The 17,801-nt window shown below is 37.5% G+C and overlaps 1 protein-coding gene across 1 annotated transcript in view; it reads left to right on the forward strand.

Moving 5' to 3' along the window:
- MAP3K15 (mitogen-activated protein kinase kinase kinase 15) overlaps positions 1-17,801 on the forward strand; it is a 148,264-nt gene that overhangs the window by 17,744 nt on the left and 112,719 nt on the right. Inside the window, exons 2-3 of the mRNA XM_069063468.1 lie at positions 5,442-5,581; positions 7,907-7,930. Coding sequence (XP_068919569.1) covers positions 5,442-5,581; positions 7,907-7,930 — 164 coding nt within the window. The remainder of the gene's footprint in view (positions 1-5,441; positions 5,582-7,906; positions 7,931-17,801) is intronic.

Here is a 17,801-nt window from a genome sequence, read left to right on the forward strand (position 1 = left end):
TTTGAGACGGGGAGGGCAGGGCAATTGGGGGTTGTGACTTGCCAAAGGTCACATGGCTAGTAAGTGTCAAGTGTCTGAGGTCAGATTGGAACTCAGGTCCTCCTGACTTCAGGACCTGTGCTCTATTCACTGTGCCACCTAGACCCCCCTAACATTTTTTTATAGTGCTATGTGGTAGGTACTGTGCCAAGTGCTTTACAATTATTATCCAATTTGAAAGAAGTAGCTTTTTTTGTTACATTAAAATTTGAATCTTCTTCTGGCCTCATAGGTCAATTTACATAGTGTTTTTCCAAATCTAGAGCTCATAATGACATAGGAAGTGGACTGGTTGTATATGTGTGTATCATTATTCCTTTTTAACAGATTAGGAAACCGAGACTAAGAGGTCACAGAATCATAGATCTAGGACTAGCAGAGACCCACCCTTCCTTCCCAAGCCCTCTGGTCTAAGCCCTCTGTCTAACAAATGAGAAAACTCGAACTCTGGTTGTCATTGTTCAGTCCTTTTTCAGTTGTGTCTAACCCTTAGTGACCCCAAGTGGGATTTTCTTGGCAAGATACTGGAGTGGTTTGCCATTTCCTTTTCCAGCTCATTTTACAGATGAAGAAACTGAGGCAAGCAGGGTAAGTGACTTTCCCAGGGTCACACAGCTAATAAGTGCCTGAGGTTAGGTTTGAACTCAGGAAGATGGGTCTTCCCGACTCCAGGCCCAGCACTCTATCCACTGTGCTACCTAGCTGCCCCTAAAATCATGATTCCCTAATACAAACTGTGCGTAATGTTGTTGATCTCATGCCATTCTTGTACTATATCTCCCATAAATCTTCTACAGAGAGCGATCTGATGCACTAAAGATGGCTTCTAGGTTTTTTTACATTTTAAGGTACTAGTTCCACTCTCCATCTGTCTTTGCAAATTATATGTCTCATTGGTAATGGCTAAGCCCAAAAGGGCTATTATAGTGCATGAGTGAGGGCATTCTGAAGCAATGTTGTATCTTTAACTTTGATGGCCTCTCTAGTGAAATGCTGGCAACAAGATATTTGCTGTAAGTTAGGGAAATTGTTTCCACAAAATAGTGGAGATTAGAGCCCAGGTCTTCTGATTCCCAAATCCTTTGGTCTTTTTTTTTTTTTTTAAGCAAAGAGTATCTTGCTCTGGAAGCTGCCTTCAAGCCATGATTTTCTAAGAAAGTAGACTAAATGAATAGCTGTGGCTTTGGGCCACTGCTTATCTCCTTCTTTCCCTGTCCCTTCCTACTCCTGGGGGTCTCCTTCTAACTATTCATTAAAGCAGTTCAGAATAGCACAAGTCATGAAGCTTTTGTTTTAAACATTGCAAGGTAATAGATTCAACACCAAGGCCTGAATGTTGAATAATAATAATGATGGTAATAAAATAGCTAATATTTCTATAGAGCTATGTGGCAGGCACAGTGCTGAGAGCTGTACTCTGGGGCAGTGTTTGCATTTGATATGCCATCATAGGTTTAAAACTGGAATTAATTTTAGAGGTCATCCAGACTAGGTATTTTTTTACTATTTTTTTGTGTTATTTGCCTCTCTTAAAGTCTGGTGACACCTATGCACCCCTGCTGGGGAGAAAAAAAAGTTTTGAAATGTGTAGAATAAGATACAAAGGATTGCAAAAGGAAAAAAAATCTCCCTTCCTTCTCTGTATCTCTCTCCCTCCCCTCCCTTTCTCCTTCTGCCACCCTATTTTGTTTGTAATTTTTAATGTCTTCGAGGCACCACTGATTAGAAGCATCATACCTGCCTGATACTTACACGAGCATCAGTCAATCAAAAAGAATGAGCGTCTTGGGAGGATAAAGAGAAATGCAAAAACAAGGTCCTGCTATTAAGGAGCTCACTAATGAATATATTTCGATTATCTGCAGTGGCATTAATACAACCAAATCAAAGCACCTCTTCTCTCCCCTTCTCTCTCAAAATCGCCTATTTAAAAGTGGTGGATAGTTCTGGTAGCCTTTGTTTTCAGAGGCTGTATGGTGAGACAATAGTATATTTTTCATTTAGCATCTTTGGCTCGTGATATATTTAGTGTAGGGCAGCTAGGTAGCATAGTAGAGTGCTAGGAGTCAGGAAGACTTGAGTTCAAATTTGATCTTGCTGGCTGTGTGTGACCCTGGGCAAGTTACTTTACCCTGCTTGCCTCAGTTTCCTCATCTGTAAAATGAGCTGGGGAAGGCAATGACCAACCACTCCAGTATCTTTGTCAAAAAAAAAAAAAACCAGGGGCAGCCAGGTAGCACAGCAAGTAAGAGCACCTGCCCCAGAGTCAGAATGACCTGGGATAAAAAAAAACAAACCCAAATGGGGTCAAGAAGATGTGGACAGAATTGAAACAATTCAACAGAAACAAACTTTGTGTCTGATATATGTGTGTGTGTTTTAGATATTGAATTTCATAAACCTCTTAAGTTGTTGAATTTTGAGGGTTAATATACTTATTACACACAATTGCTTCCTTCCCATGGCTCTCCCCACCCCATACATACCCTACTTGATTATTTTAAAAATCAATTTGGTTTCATTCTGAAATACAGACTATAGATGTTTAGAAGACACCTATATTTCTCTGCTTTCAATTTCATCTCTCCTTTCTTATCATTTAGCTAACACAGGATGGAAAGGACCAATAGCAAAGAATGTTGATTTTATTTTAATTGCTATTAACTCTATCATAAGAAATTCTGGTTCCATTAAAGTGGATATTACCTAATTCTAGTAAATATGGTCCTTGCCATCAAGGAGCCCAGAATCTGATGAATAACTTTTAAGAGTTCTTTAGACAATCTTGGTATTTGTGAATTTGACCCCTCTGTTCCTAAAGGATTAATTTAGTATTATCTAAAATCCTGTTTTAATTGAAAATATGTTAATACCCCCTCAGGATGAATATGGACCAACAGAGAAGAAAACCAGGGGGTAGCTCTGATTTCTGTAGAGCAGTACATTTTGATTAGGTCTTAAAGCTCTGTGTTGCTACATTGGGGATTCTTTTGTAGAGATTTAAATATTTACTTTTTTGTAAGGGTAGGATTTTGAGCATACATTCCAACTGGTTTAAAACTTATTGCAGCCAGTATTTAACTGAATTCCAAAAAATCTAGGACAATTTTTCATTCTCACTTCTAAGTAAACATAAAAAATTAATTCATATCTTTAAGTGCAATTCTTTCTCACTTTTACCATCTGTAAAATGGGGATAATAAGAGAACCTACCCTCTTAGAGTTGTTGAGAGGGTCTAACAAGATAAATATTATAAAGCACTTTGAAAACATTAAAGCATTATAAAAACACTACTAATCATAATAATATTAAGATATTGTTTTACTGCTATTTATCTACCCTAATTAATATTGAAATTTGAACTAGATCATTTCTGAGCTCTACTATGATTGTGGCTTATAGTGATGAGGGATGGCTATTAGGTTCAGCAAGGACTCTGATCTTATCTTAAGACCAGAACCTTCAATTAAGTCTGGAAAGAATTCAGCTCAGGCTTACTTGGAGTCAGAGTTGAAAAAGTTTATTGTACCCGTGTTTCCCCAATAATAAGACCTATCCCAAAAATAAGCCCTCCCCTTACTGTGTAAGATTCCTCTAAAATAAGTCCTCCCCCGAAAATAAGCCCTATTGAGATTGCTACTGTAGTGAAGGTGATCCCCTGTACTACACGCTACATTACGGTACCCTCTGTATGCACCATCCCCCCCCCTGAAACGCACGCCCGAGCTCTGAGCTGCATCCAATCAGAGCTGCAGCAGTGAGTTCGTCATCCTGTTCTTCTCCAGTGATTTGCTTATTGAATAAAGGTACATTTTTTTGTTCACATTTACCTGTTTATTAAAATTGCTGTCAATGTTCATTAAAATAAGCCCTCCCCTGAAAATAAGCCCTCTGGTGTTTTTCTGTCCAAAAAATTAATAAGACAGTGTCTTATTATCGGGGAAACACGGTATGCCTTACAGCGGGCAAGGATCCTTAGGGGACCTGCAAGCCTAAAGAAGACACAGGCATAACTTTGTTTTTTTAAGCAATCGGGGTTAAGTAACTTGCTCAAGGTTACACGGCCAGTTATTTCTGGGTGTGATGCTGAGTATCTGAGCCCAGATTTGATCCAGGTCATCCCAACACTGGAGCCGGTGCTCTTACTCAATGAGCCACCTGGCCGCCCCCACAGGCATAGTTTTTAAAGAGTTAAGGCTATTCATTAGATGTCAATTAGGCTGACCAGGTGAGAAGAGGGTGGGATTAGGGAGGAGTTAAAGTGGGGCTAAGGTGGAGTTGGTGTTTAAAGGGGCATACCGCTTGATGTAACTTCGAAGTCTTAGTACCCATGATTCACTAGGAAAAAGCCTGGGGGGGGGGGGCTACCTAGAGGTGTGGTTTTAGGCTTGAAACATCACTAAGTCAGCTAGCGGTCAAGAGCTGATGGAGAAGTGCCCACTCTGCCACCTATCAGTGTCATGCTTGACAGGATTGATGTCTGGAAATCAAGGTTAGGGAAAGATAATGGCTTAAGGAGTTAACTTAGAAAGGAGGTGTTGAAAGATTCATGGGGGCAAGGAGGCACTATACAAAGGGGGAGATAATAGTCGCCTAAGCTGGAATGTTTATAGATACTTTTGTGAAGGATTGATAGGTATAGCTTGTTAGTGTTTCAAGGCTGAGATAAACAATTCATGAGTTGTTTCTGGGCAGTTAATGCTTTGAAGCTAGGCAGAGTGTGGGTAGGGGGAAGGGGCAGAGTTAATGTTCTGTGATGGGGGGAGGGGGGGAGTAGTGTGATTTTACAGACTGGTTTTACAAATTGCTATTACAATTTTACAATACAAATTGCAGTTACAATTGTACAAACTGATTTTACAAATTGATGTTACAGACTGATGTTGCCAATTGGTTTTACAAATTGATGTTACCAATATAGATCCCAAGCACCCCATCAATAGCAGAAATATAGATTTCAGTTTATTACTGTTTGTAATCAGTGAGAAATGGAGAATGAGAATAGTAGAATGTAAGCTTCCAGGTGGCACAGTAGATGGAGTGCTGGGCGTGGAATCAGGAGGAGTCATGCTCCTGAGTTCAAATCCAACCTCAAACACTTACTAGCTCTGTGACACTGGGCTCTTTAATCTGGTTTACTCCAGTTCCTCATTTGTAAACTGAGCTGGAAAAGGAAATGGCAAATCATTCCAGTATCTTTGCAAAGAAAACCTCAAGTAGGGTCAGGAAGAGTGGAACACAATTGAACAACAAGCTTCCTGAAGGCAGGTATCCACAATTCGTGACACAGAGCCTGGTTTTTAATAAATGTTTATTGATTTATTTGGATTGTATCAGTAAGCTATATGACCTTTCTTGTTCTCTTCCCTCTCTTTCTCTTCCTTATTCTCAATTATTTTAGATGTTGCTGTGGTAGATATGAGTGATATTTCCAGACAGCCATCCCTCTTCTATCACCTTGGTGTACGGGAAAGCTTTGACATGGCCAACAATGTTATACTCTACCACGATATTGATGCAGATACTGCTCTCTCACTTAAGGTAAAGTATGCTTTTCAGATCCTAGTTTAGGTGAATGAAATTCTGCTAAGCGCTGTGATGAATCCAGTTGTAGTTAAGGAAGATGGCTGTGTGGAATAACATAGATGTAAATTTAGTCCCAGAGTACCAAGAGGTTTGGTCTAGAAAAAAGAATTTGCCTTCATGGTGAAAATCTTTGCTAAGAAGGTGTATTCTCATTGCCACTGAGTAGAGTTCTTTCAATGAAACTCAAAGCACTTGGGTGCAAATGAACTTTAGGGAAATTATTTATGATTTCTTGACTCATTAGGAATAGTATAATGGGAAGTGACCTCCTGGTTGTACCATACTCCATCTCTCAGCTCCTGGCATCTTTTCTAGCTGTTCCCCATACTTAGAATGCTCTCCTGACCTCCCTGGATTCCCTTAAGTTCCAACTAAAATCCCACCTTTTACAGGAAACCTCCTTCAGTCCCCTTTAAAAAAATTATTTACTTTTAGTTTATAATATTCAATTCCACAATCCCTTGAGTTCCAAATTTTCTCCCCCTCCTTCTCCTCTCTCCTCTTCCTCCCCTCCCCCCATGGCAGCATGCCATCCGATATAGGTTCTACAGATACCTTCGAATTAAACATTAGTCAAGTTATAAAAAACACTTATAACCAATCCCTTTTAATTACAGTGTATTCCTTTTTGTCCAGTATATAGCTTGTGCTGTATGTATTTGTTTACATGTTGTATTTCCCATTAGATTGTAAATTCCTTGAGGGCAGGGACTGTCGCCTCTTTTTTGTATCCCTAGCACTTAGCCCTGTGCCTGATACAGAGTAGGCACTTAATAAATGTTGATTTAATTATTAAAGTGTATACAGATCTAACTTACAGAGCTCCAGGCTACACCTTCCACTTATTTATGCTGCCCTTACTAAAGTGGGTAATTTATAGCTGGAGCCTCAGTCAATTGAAATTGCATCATCCCTTTAGCTGTGATTTCATCCTTATCTCCACCTATAAATTAAGCCAATTAGATGTCAATGATACAAGGAGTTGTAAAAAAAAATGTGGAAAATGTTAACTTCTGCCATTTTCCCAACCATTATTCAATACCCATATTTAGAAAAAAATTAGATGTATTGTAAGCTTTATAAATAAAATGGATAATTGGTTCACTACTCAGAAGTTATTGATGATTTAAAAATATTCTTAATATATTTTATCTACAAAGTAACCTAGTGTAGTTGTAAGCTTTCACAATGTTCTTACTTTAAAAATTTAATGTCTAAGTTGACATGTCCCAAGTCCAAACTATATTAATATGCTATTAACATTTCAGTTAGGTAATCCATATGATTGTAAGCAAAGAAACCAATTAATTTCTATAATTGCAATTCTACATTGGTTTCCAAGAAACTGAAGCATATTCAAATTAATCCAAATGGCACCAATATATAGACAGATTTGGATTTCATTTAAGGTTGTTAAATTTGTAGTTTGGTAGCTGTAGATGCAAGGGTAACATTCTTTGTTGTTGCTGTTTTTTAACATAGGAAATGGTGTGAATTTTATGTCTCATTCCCCATTTCAGTAGATAGTTACTTATTTATGGAGCTCAGCATAAAGTTATATAAGTTGGATAAAAACCTAGAAGAAATAATTTTGATGGGGGTTGGATAGCAAATTATGCTACCCAAAATGATTGCTACTCCCCTCTTTCTAGCCTCCTTTTTAGGGACTAGAAAGTTCAAGATATTTGTAGTGTTTCATAGGAGGGAATATGTGGAAACAATGGCTATTTATCTTTTTTTTCCCCTTTAGATAAGTGTTGGTTTCCATGTCCTGCTTAATTGGTGTGTTTCAAGTGTTGTATAATCATTTTGCTTAATTAACTGGATAAAATAGGCATATCCTGGTAGAGCCCTTAGAATTGTACTGAGCCCCTCCACTCTCCCCCTCCCCCCCACCAATCTGTTCTTCTCAAGGAGGACTTATCATCAGATGCTAGAAGCCAATCTGGCATCAAAATAACCTAACTTATGAAGAACGGTTATGAGGCCAGAGACCCAAAAATTTGTAAAGGAAAAATAATGGGGTGAAGGGGTGGGGGGACATCCATTACTTTCAATGACTTTAGCCAGCAATTTTGTCTGAAAGCTATGCAGTTAAGAATGAGAACACCCTAGCTAAAACTATAACATTTACTGGGCCATATTCTAAAATTTTAGGGAGGTTTCCATTATCGGTTCTTATTACAGGTAGGTGAATAGCTGCCTTTATAATTGTTGTTATAATTAACTCTTTTCAGAAACTTGTGTTGATTTTCTCTTGTTTGTGTTCATTTCTTTCAGGATATGGTCACTCAAAAAAATACAGTAAGTATTAAGTGTTTAAACTTTTAGCCTTAATTGTAAATTGTAAAGTAAAATCCACTATTACAAAGCTTTCTTTAGGTCTGTCTCAATGGAACTTTGAAGCCTGTTGATGTAATATACCTGATATTTGAAGCTACACATATAAAGAAAGTAGGATCTTTCTCTGGAGATGTATTAGGGTTGGGGGGAGATACTTTGGCCAATAAGCATGGTGCTTATGAGCAGACCCCACAGGGACATCAGACCATGCACGAGTATTGTTTCTGGTCTACTTACCATTGTGAGGAAGATTGGCAGCTGAGTCCAAACCAAGAATATTTACAAAAGGTAACTAACTGTCTAAAGCAGTTCCTTATTTTCCTTTGTCCATGATAGAGGCCATATGTTCTCTAGCTTTTGGATGGAGAGAAAATTTGTAGTTTTTTTATGTTCTGAAGTTCCTTAGACCAACTCTTGTTCTTACTGATGATTTTGATCCCACAGGGGGCTGGCTACTCCCACCTTTCACACCATAGGGTATAGATATCCCTGAACAGCAAAGAATGGTCTTTTTCTAATGCTATTGGCTTGAACTCCAATTAAACCCCAATTTTCTCTAATATAAGTTGCCAATGATAGAATTTCCTTTATATCATTAATACATTCCAGTGATTAGTATCTCAGTATTTAACCAATTTAACTGATTAATATCAATTAGCTTTTACAAAGGTACATTTATGAGAAAGATATAGTAACAACAGTTACACAAACCTTTCCCTTCATCATCCAGGAGCACACTCCCTCCCATTCCACCTCGGTCCGTGGGAATAGTGGCCTCAAAAGTAATGCAGTTTCTACATGGCATTTGCCAGACCAAGTTCACCCTGGAATGTGGCTTAGCTGTTGCTGTATAAGTTGGAGTTGCTCCCTCTTGGTTGCTTTCAGTCTGCTTCTGTGCTGATTCAAGCAACTTCAACTGTCCACAAAATCTAGCTTCTTGGACCACTGGTACCTTGATCTCTCAACCTTTCAGAACTCACAAGGTTATATATATATATACATACATATATATATATATATATATATATATATAAATTATAGTCTTCACCTAGGAGCAGGTACAATTGTAAAAAGGCAAAATTCATGGTATGTATGGGCTTGAGAGGGATTAAGGGCTGAGGCCCCTGTCCCTGCCCAGAAGTACCTACCTTGGAACATGTTTTTCTCTAGGTCACAGGTTTCACCAGTTTCCCCTTGGGAAGGAATATTTTGTAAGCATTCTCACTTTTGACTCAGCAGCAAATTAGAAAGACCTCTCTTCTTCAAGTGGTAAGCAGATGAGAAAAAAATACCTGCTCATTCTTTTATTTATTTTCCATTTAATAGTATTTTATTTTTTCCAATTACATGTACAGTTAGTTTTCAACATTCACTTCTATAAGATTTTGATTTCCAAATTTTTCTCCTTCCCTCTCATCCCCCCTTCCTCCCTTTCCCCCACCCCACAAGGGCAAGCAATCTGATATAGGCTATACATGTACAGTCATATTAAACAAATTTCCAGATTAGTCTTGTTGTGAAAGAAGAGTCAGAACAAAAGGGAAAAATCATAAGAAAGAAAAAACAAACAACAAAGAGAGAAAATAGTAGTCCATAGTTCTTTCTCTGGATGTAGATAGCACAGGGATGGGGAACCTATGGCCTAGAAGCTACATATGACCCTCTAGGTCCTCAAGTGTCACCAAGCGTTTTCCATCATGGGTCTTTAGAATTGTCTTAGATCTTTGTATTCCTGCACATTCTTTAAATCTGCTTGGGGAAAGCATCCTCTTGTGTGCTCATAAGGATTAGGTTCATTGGCCAACTCTCCCCCTGCTCCCATTACAGAGAGATGGAGAGATTGGATAGTTTTATCTTCATGTTAACAGGGAAGTCTATTTTTTTAAGCTTCAAACTACTTTCAGGACCTTCTGAAGAGAAGGACCAGTGGGCTGTCTATCTCCATAGTGTCTCACCCAATTGCTGATGCTTCTACTCCCCCAAAAGTTTAACTATTGTTCTCAGAATTTAAACTCTTCACATGCTTAGACAATGGGGAAGCAGCCTGTTGTAATGAAGTAAACATTGGATACTTGGGTTCTAATTCCAGAGTTACCACTGATTAATTAGTTGTATTACCTAGGAAGAATCACTTAAACTCTCTAGGTTTAATTTTTTCTCATCTGCGAAACAATGGGATCTCCAAAGTGATCTCCAAGGCCCCTTTTAGCTCCAAAATTCTAAGTGAAAAAGTAGAATTTAGGATCATACAGAATGAGTGTGAAAAACTCATTTTTAGTAGTAGTGTTTTTAAAGGTCTCTAGAGACTACCATGGAACTTCTTGAATTTGACTGCTGAACATCTCAACCTTTGGAAGTTGTTACCTTATGGGTGGCTTAGATGTTGCCTAATTCTCCTCAGACCTGCCTTAGTTCTGACTGTTTTCCCTCCTTTATCCTCTCCCCCTACATTTATAATGACTCCTTGATACCATGTAGTACTTGGGAAGTGCATTTTGTAGGTTTAAAGACATTTTGAAAGAATTATGAAGTAAGCTTTTCTTGATGTTTTTGTGTTATCTCTGAGTTGTATCCCTAGTTTTTGTCCACATATTTTTAAGGGTCAAGAGTTATTCAAAAAATTAAAGGATTAAAAATAATTATGAAGTTGGAAAAGATGACCAAAGAGGTAATTTTCAGAGTTGTGGATTTTGTGACTTACAAGGTTAAAAAAGACTGAGTGAAGAGTGCTTAATAACAGCTTTTAGATATATGGAAAATTATAAGGAGGGCAGAAACTAGTTATTCTTCAATCTCCAATAGGACAGAACAAATTAAAAATGTGTTTGAGAGATTTAAGTTAGTTAACACAAAGAAGCAATGTGACCTAGAAGAGAGATGGTCAAACACATGGCAGCTTGTCACCATGTTCTGTATGCCAGAGTGTGTCCACCCAGGTTAGAATGTAATTGGAAATTATTTATCAAAACAAACAAAAATATATTAAAACAGAAATAACAATACATTAAAAAACTAAATCAATGTGCTTTGCAGGGTTCTTTATGTACAAATTGGGGAGGGGGCATTGTTAGTGGCCTCCATCTCTTTTTGAGTTTGACACTATTGGCCTAGGGGATAGAGAATTAGCCTCAATGTCTGCAAGACATGGATTCATATACTAACCAAGTGGTCTTGGTAAACGATTTTGTTTCATTGCCCTCAGGCAACCCTTTTAAGGCTGTAAGTTACAGAGTAGGTGCCAACCTGTATTTGTTGAGAGAGTCTCAGTACTGAAAGTTCCATGTACCAGTGAAATAAAAGGTCTTTCCCCAGAAAACAAAAACAGATCCCAAGCAAAAAAAAAAAAAACCAGGAAAATATCTTCCTTTGAAGGATGGTTAAACCTTAGAATACAGTGTCAAGTTGACCTGTGAACTCTTAACCAACCCCTAGGCCTTCTGAGAGTAAAGGTCTGCTGTCTATCTCTCTCATTTGAATTAGATTAACCTAGATAACAGAGTTGGATTAGATCTTCTAACTATTATCTTGATGAATTTATGATTCTCAGGTCAGTTTAGATAATGTTTTCTAAGCATACAAGGCTCTTTGGTGTAAACCCAACATCAGTAATAGGTTTCTTTTAGTGTTGAAGTTATAGAACTGAAAAGTGCCCTGGTTATAGGCATTAAGTGAAGTATACAGATTATTTTATTTTATTTTTTGCTTTTTTGGGGGGGCAGGGGAGAGGGCAGGGCAATTGGGGTTAAATGATTTGCCCAAGGTCACATGGCTAGTAAGTGTTAAGTGTCTGAGGCTGGATTTAAACTCAGTCCTCCTGATTCCAGGGCAGGTGCTCTATTCACTGTGCCACCCTACCGCCCCAAGCATACAGATTAGATGTCATCTGAAGTGGTCTGCTTACCTGAAAAAAAAAAAATGGAGACGTTCTTATTTGTGGGGGAGGGGCAGTTATTTAAAATTCTTAGCAGTAAGAATATGTTAAGCTCAAGTGAGGGATAAGGTAGGGGAAGAGAGGTATAAGAAGACTGGAAAGGTTAGAGGGGACTAGGTTATGAAGGACTTTGAACAGAGAATTTTATATCTGATCCTGGAAGTAATGGGAAACCATTGGAGTTGTCTGAATGGGGAAGAAGGTGATAACAGTCAGATCTGTGGTCAGGAAGACTAATCAGAGAGCTGAGCAGGGGATGAACTGGAGTGGGAAGAGACTTTAGGCTGACCAACCAGCTGGTTTTTTCAGTAGTCAAAGCATGGAATGATGAAGGTCTGTACCAAAGTGGTGACAGTGTTAGAGGAAAGAAGGGAATATATGATAGAGATGTTATGAAGGTAAAATCAACAGGCCTTGGCAACAGATTGAATATGGAGGGTGAGAGAGAGTGAGGAGTTGAGGATGATGTCTAAGTTGTGAGCCTAGATGTCTAGGAGGGTGATGGGGCCCTCAACAGTAATAGGGAAGTTTGGGGGGGGGAAGTTTGAAGGGGAAAGTTAATGAGTTCAGTTTGGGTCATGCTGAGTTTAAGATGTCTGTAGGACATCCAGTTTGACATCCACAATGGGTAGTGGCAGATGAGAGAATGGAGGTTAGGGCTGAGTAAGTAGATCTGAGAATCATCCACATAAAGATAATGGAAAGCCATGGGAGCTGATAAGATCACCAAATGAAATAGTATAGAAAGAGAAGAGTAAAAAGGGTCCAAGAAGGAGCCCTGTGGGATACCTACCTTTAGCAGGCAAGACCTGGACAATGGTCTATCAAAGGAGACTGAGAAGGAACTGTCCAATGGGTAGGAGGAAAACCAGGAGAAAGTGTCATGGAAACCTAAAAAGAAGAGAGTGTCATCATTGGTAACTTTGGAGAGAATGATTTAGGTTGAATGATGAAGTCAAAGCCAGATTTTAGAGAATTAAAAAAGAGAGTGAGAGGAAAGGAGGTGGAGGCATTTATTGAAATGGACTTCCAGAGGAATTTAGCCACAAAAGGGAGAAGACAGGTGGACTGATAGCTAGCAAGAATGGAGGGATCAAGTGAGTTTTTTGAAGATGGGGAGAACATGGGCATATTTGTGGGCCGTAGAGAAGTAGTCAGTAGACAGGGAGAGATTAAGTATGAGTGAGAGACTGGGGATTCTAGTGGGGGAAATCTGCTGGAGGAGATGGTGTGGAATGAGATCTTGTGGGAATGCACAGGGGTTTTCTTGGGCCACTTCTTCATGTGAGATATAAGGAGAAGATAGTGGCAGAAAGCTTCTTATTAGAGGATTGGCACTATCTGTGTGACCTTGGGAAAGTCACTAAGCCTACAATTTCCTTATGTATAACTAGAAATGGTAAGACTAGTTGGCCTCTGAGGTCCCTTCCAACTCTAGATTTATGATGTTACTGTCTTATTACTAGAAGGTCCTTCAAGTTGTCATAACTTCGGTCTCTGGGCTTTAGGTAGGACTGTGTCTGTTGTAGTTCTAGGTGCTCACTGTGCCTTTGAAATACCACACTTTTATCTTAACTAGTTTGTAGGTGATATTGTTCATTACACATCTTCATATGCCTTTTATTTTTAGTATCTACTTAAGCACATTTTTATTTTACTGTCCACCAATGCAAGTACCTAATACTTTTCCAAAACTGAAAATTTCCATTTACTTTCAAAGAAGATTTACACAAAATACTGGGGAAAGTATTTGCATTTATTTTTTTACAAATAAAGGGGAAGGACACTGAGAAATTTTATCTACATGTAAAAGACCAAAATATTAAGCCTGTCCTTTTCAGACCAAAACATACATGCAAAAAAATACTCATCATTTCAGGGATCCCAAATAAAAGACTTAATATAAAAATATAAAAAGACTTAATATAAAAGACTTAAATAAAAAATCTTAATGAAGGTTTAATAATGAATTCCCAGATAATGAGTCAAAAATAAGTCATAGGTAGAATTAGTAATTAAATGAAAGACAATGCTAATGACGAAACAACATCAAAATTTGTGGAATGCAGTTGAAGTTGTTCTTGGGAAAAATTATATCTCTAAAAACATACATTAAAATAGAAAAGGAGAGAATGAATGAACTGAATATGCATTTAAGAAAAACACAAAATATGCACAAAAAGAGGAAATCTCAAAAATTATAAAATAGATAACTTGGAAACCAAAAAGACTGTAGAAACAACAAACACAATTAAAAACTAATTTAAAAAATTAAAAATACCAAATATGAAGGCAACTCCTCTTTTACATGGCATTAAAAAGGAAATAATTTCCAGGCAGTTATGTTGAGATAATAGATGATCTTATCTTCTTGGTTGTTATTATTTTTTAAACAGCTTTCTGTATTATGGATTTTCCAGCTATTAAATGGTTATGGCCTTTGAAACAACACACTATAAATTTAATGAAATCTTTGAATTGAAGGTTTTTTTTGTTGTTGTTAAAATTACTAACATGGAAGAAATAGCTATTTAAAAAAAATAAAAGGGCATTAATTTAGTATTTTATGAGGATACATTCAAAACTAAATAAATAGGAGTAGTAAAGAAAAATTTCTTCTCTCTCCCAAGAAGAAATCCCAATGGTCATGTCTGATAATGATGATATGATAATGAAACCAGCATTTATATACCATTATAAAGTTTGCAAAACACTTAATAAATATTATTTCATTTTATCCCCACAATTTTGCAAGATAGGTGCTGTTATTGTCCCTATTTAACAGATGAGGAAACTGATGGAGTAATAGCCAGGGTAGGGGGAAAAAACACATAATTGCCACATAATTGTTTTTGCTTGACATTTATTTCAACAGTTGAAAAACTTTAAGTGTTTAATACTTGGTTTAATATTTTATCCCAGCTACACTTCCTCTTCACTAACAAAAGTAGATAACTGGAATATACTTATTTTTCTGTTAAATAGATATTTCCAATTATAATTATTGAGGAAGGCAGCAAAATACAGTGGAAAGAGTAATGTTTTAGGAAGTCTAAGGACCTTTGTTTAAATCCTGAAACTAACTTACTAATTGTGTGACTTTGGACAAGTCACCTAATCTCTGTGGGCTTCATTTTCCTCAGCTATAAAGTGGGGGGGGGGGGGGGGGGAGTTGGACAAGATGAGGACAAGTAGAACTGAGTCAGTAAGTATTTATTAAGTCCTTCCTATGTACCAGGTATTATGCTGATTGCTGGGGATGCAAAGCAAAGCAAAAGTGTGGTCCTGGTCCTCAGGGAGCTCACATTCTAATAGGGGAGACAACATGTAAAAAAAAAAAAGATAACGATGCTGTCAATGGAAGGTAATCTCAGAAGGGCAGTTAGGTGGTACAGTGGATGGAGCACCAGGCACATCAGGAAGACCTGAGTTCAAATCCAGCCTCAGACACTTAACTAGCTGTGTGACTCTGGGCAAATCACTTAACCCTGTTTACTTTAGTTTCAAGGGCAGCTGGTACAGGTGGGAGGAGATGGATTATTTTATGTGAGAAACAAGTCCAGAATCCCTGGATTGTAGAGTAGATGGAGGGGAGTAAAGTATAAGAGACTAGAAGAAAGCTAGGAAGGAGATAGGTTGTGTAAGACTTCAAAAACCAAACAAGAGATTTTATACTTATTCCTGGAGGTAATATGGAAACCAGAGACTTTATTGGTGGGGGGAATGATGTGGTCAGCCATGTACTTTAGGAAAATCATTCTGGGAGCTGAGAATGGTATTAGTAATTCTTTTGATTCCTTCCCCCAACACAGATCCTAACCCTTCCTGCACTTTAATAGATAATTTAATGAATTTCTTTGACCAAAATAATGCATTACCCAGTGACCTGCTTCTTAACAATAAACTTCTCAAACTCTGATCTCTTCCTCTGATTATAAATACACAGTCTGTCACTGGTTCTCTATTCAAAGCTTTTGCCCATGAAAGCTTGTGACTTGCTAACATTGTGTGCAGGAACCCAGGATCATTGTAATCTCCACCCCACTGCCCTAACCCTCCCACATTCATGTCATGACAAAGCATCAGAGTAGGAATGTAGGTGAAGATTATAAATACTATGACAAAAAATGTTAGAATTGCCTAAACTGAACCATTTTTACTTGGCACTATTTTCAATTTATAATCCTTAATAAAAATATTGAAAGTTTAATCATTGTTGAAGCTGTAAAAAAATACACACACATATACATAAAAATATATATGTATATAGTATCTATCTATATACATGTATGTATTTGAAGAAGCACAATTTATTTATATTTTTCAAAGTATCATAAATATTCCTTTGGCTGCTATTACTATAATTTGGGTCATAATTAAGCATTTTTTATTTTGATACGTAAGTGTTCTACCAGTTTAAATTTAGTTCATAAATATAACACCACACTTAGGCACATTTAAATATAAAATTTTATTTTAAATTTATTTTCATTATTTTAAACTCAGTTTTAGTTCCTTTTATGCTTTTTAAAAGTGCTTTAGAAAAATTAAGACTCTATAGAATGAAAAAGTGACTATATACAATCAATAGGATTAGATAAAAGTTGGGTAGACATGACACCAAAAAAATGAAAAATTCATTTAACAAAGTAGAAGAGGCTTGAATCCTTTGCCTATGTAGCTTTGGAAATATTTATATATTTGACATTGTGTAAACGCATTTTCCTAAGGAAGACATTAATTGTAAATACTCCTGGGCCAAAGAATATAGCCCCCAATTATAGGCTTAGAATAAAATTGGAGTTTAACCTGACACTTGAGCATCTTCAAGGTAAACCTGAGAAAGGGAGCATCTACCCCAGGTTTTGTAACAATGTCTGGCTGAAAAGTGCAGTTAGGGGTATCATATTCCATGAAAAAAATTTTCACATAGGGATGGCTAGGTGGTGCAGTGAATACAGTACCAGCCCTGGAGTCAGGAGGACCTGAATTCAAATTTGGCCTCAGACACCTAACACAAAACTAGCAGTGTGATCTTGGGCAAGTCACTTAAACCCAATAGCCCTGCCTTTCTCCAAAAAGCAAAAAAAAAAAAAAAACTTCAGATAAATGAGAGATTCTATCTGACTTTTAAAGAGCTAGTGATAGTGATTGTGCTTGGTCTGATTTTCCATATGTTATGCCCGAAAGCCAGGGTAAAAACCTACTTTGTAAGCCTGAGAATTGCCAGGAAATTCCAGAAAAGCCTCAACCTGGAATATGGTTGAAAGGTCATCACTATTGCCCTTTAAGTTGGGTTTCTAATTGTCAGACACCTCACTTAGATTTTAGAGAATGTGGTTTCTAAACCTAGTCAGTGGCCCGATTCTTCCTCAGTGTTCCTTATTAGCCTGGTGATCTATAAAACTGATTTCATGATTTCAGCCCTGTAGGTTCCCTTGGAAGCTTGCATTTATTATTATTTTTTTTTAACTATAGCAATACCTACTAAATCTAATCATTTGTTCATTCAAAATATGTGCAGCAAACTGGGTTAGAAATTGGAGAAACAAGATTTTTAAAAAATGACAGCCCCTGTCCTCAAGGATTTTACAATCAATGTGGTAGAAATAGAATGTGATTTGTACAGAATTAAGTATAATACAAGTTAAGGAGTAATGGAGGTGCTAAGGAAAGATCTAAGCCAAGTACTCTGTGAAGAATCCTTGGAAGCACTTTGAGAAAGGGGAAAAAAAAACACATTTGTACCTTGGAAGATTGGATGGAAGAGATGCAGTTCCTAAGCTGAGTCTTGAAGGGTAAAAGGATTCTGGCAGGTTTAGGTGATCAGAGAATGCGTTTCAGACGTGGGAGACATCTGTGCAAATGTGTAAGGTTTGGAGAGGAGGAAGATGACAGAAG

This window comes from Petaurus breviceps, unplaced genomic scaffold, assembly GCF_028583685.1.
Source record: "Petaurus breviceps papuanus isolate PSGF00001 unplaced genomic scaffold, PetGlider_PUasm1.0 90574, whole genome shotgun sequence".
NCBI classification, from domain to species: Eukaryota; Metazoa; Chordata; class Mammalia; order Diprotodontia; family Petauridae; genus Petaurus; species Petaurus breviceps.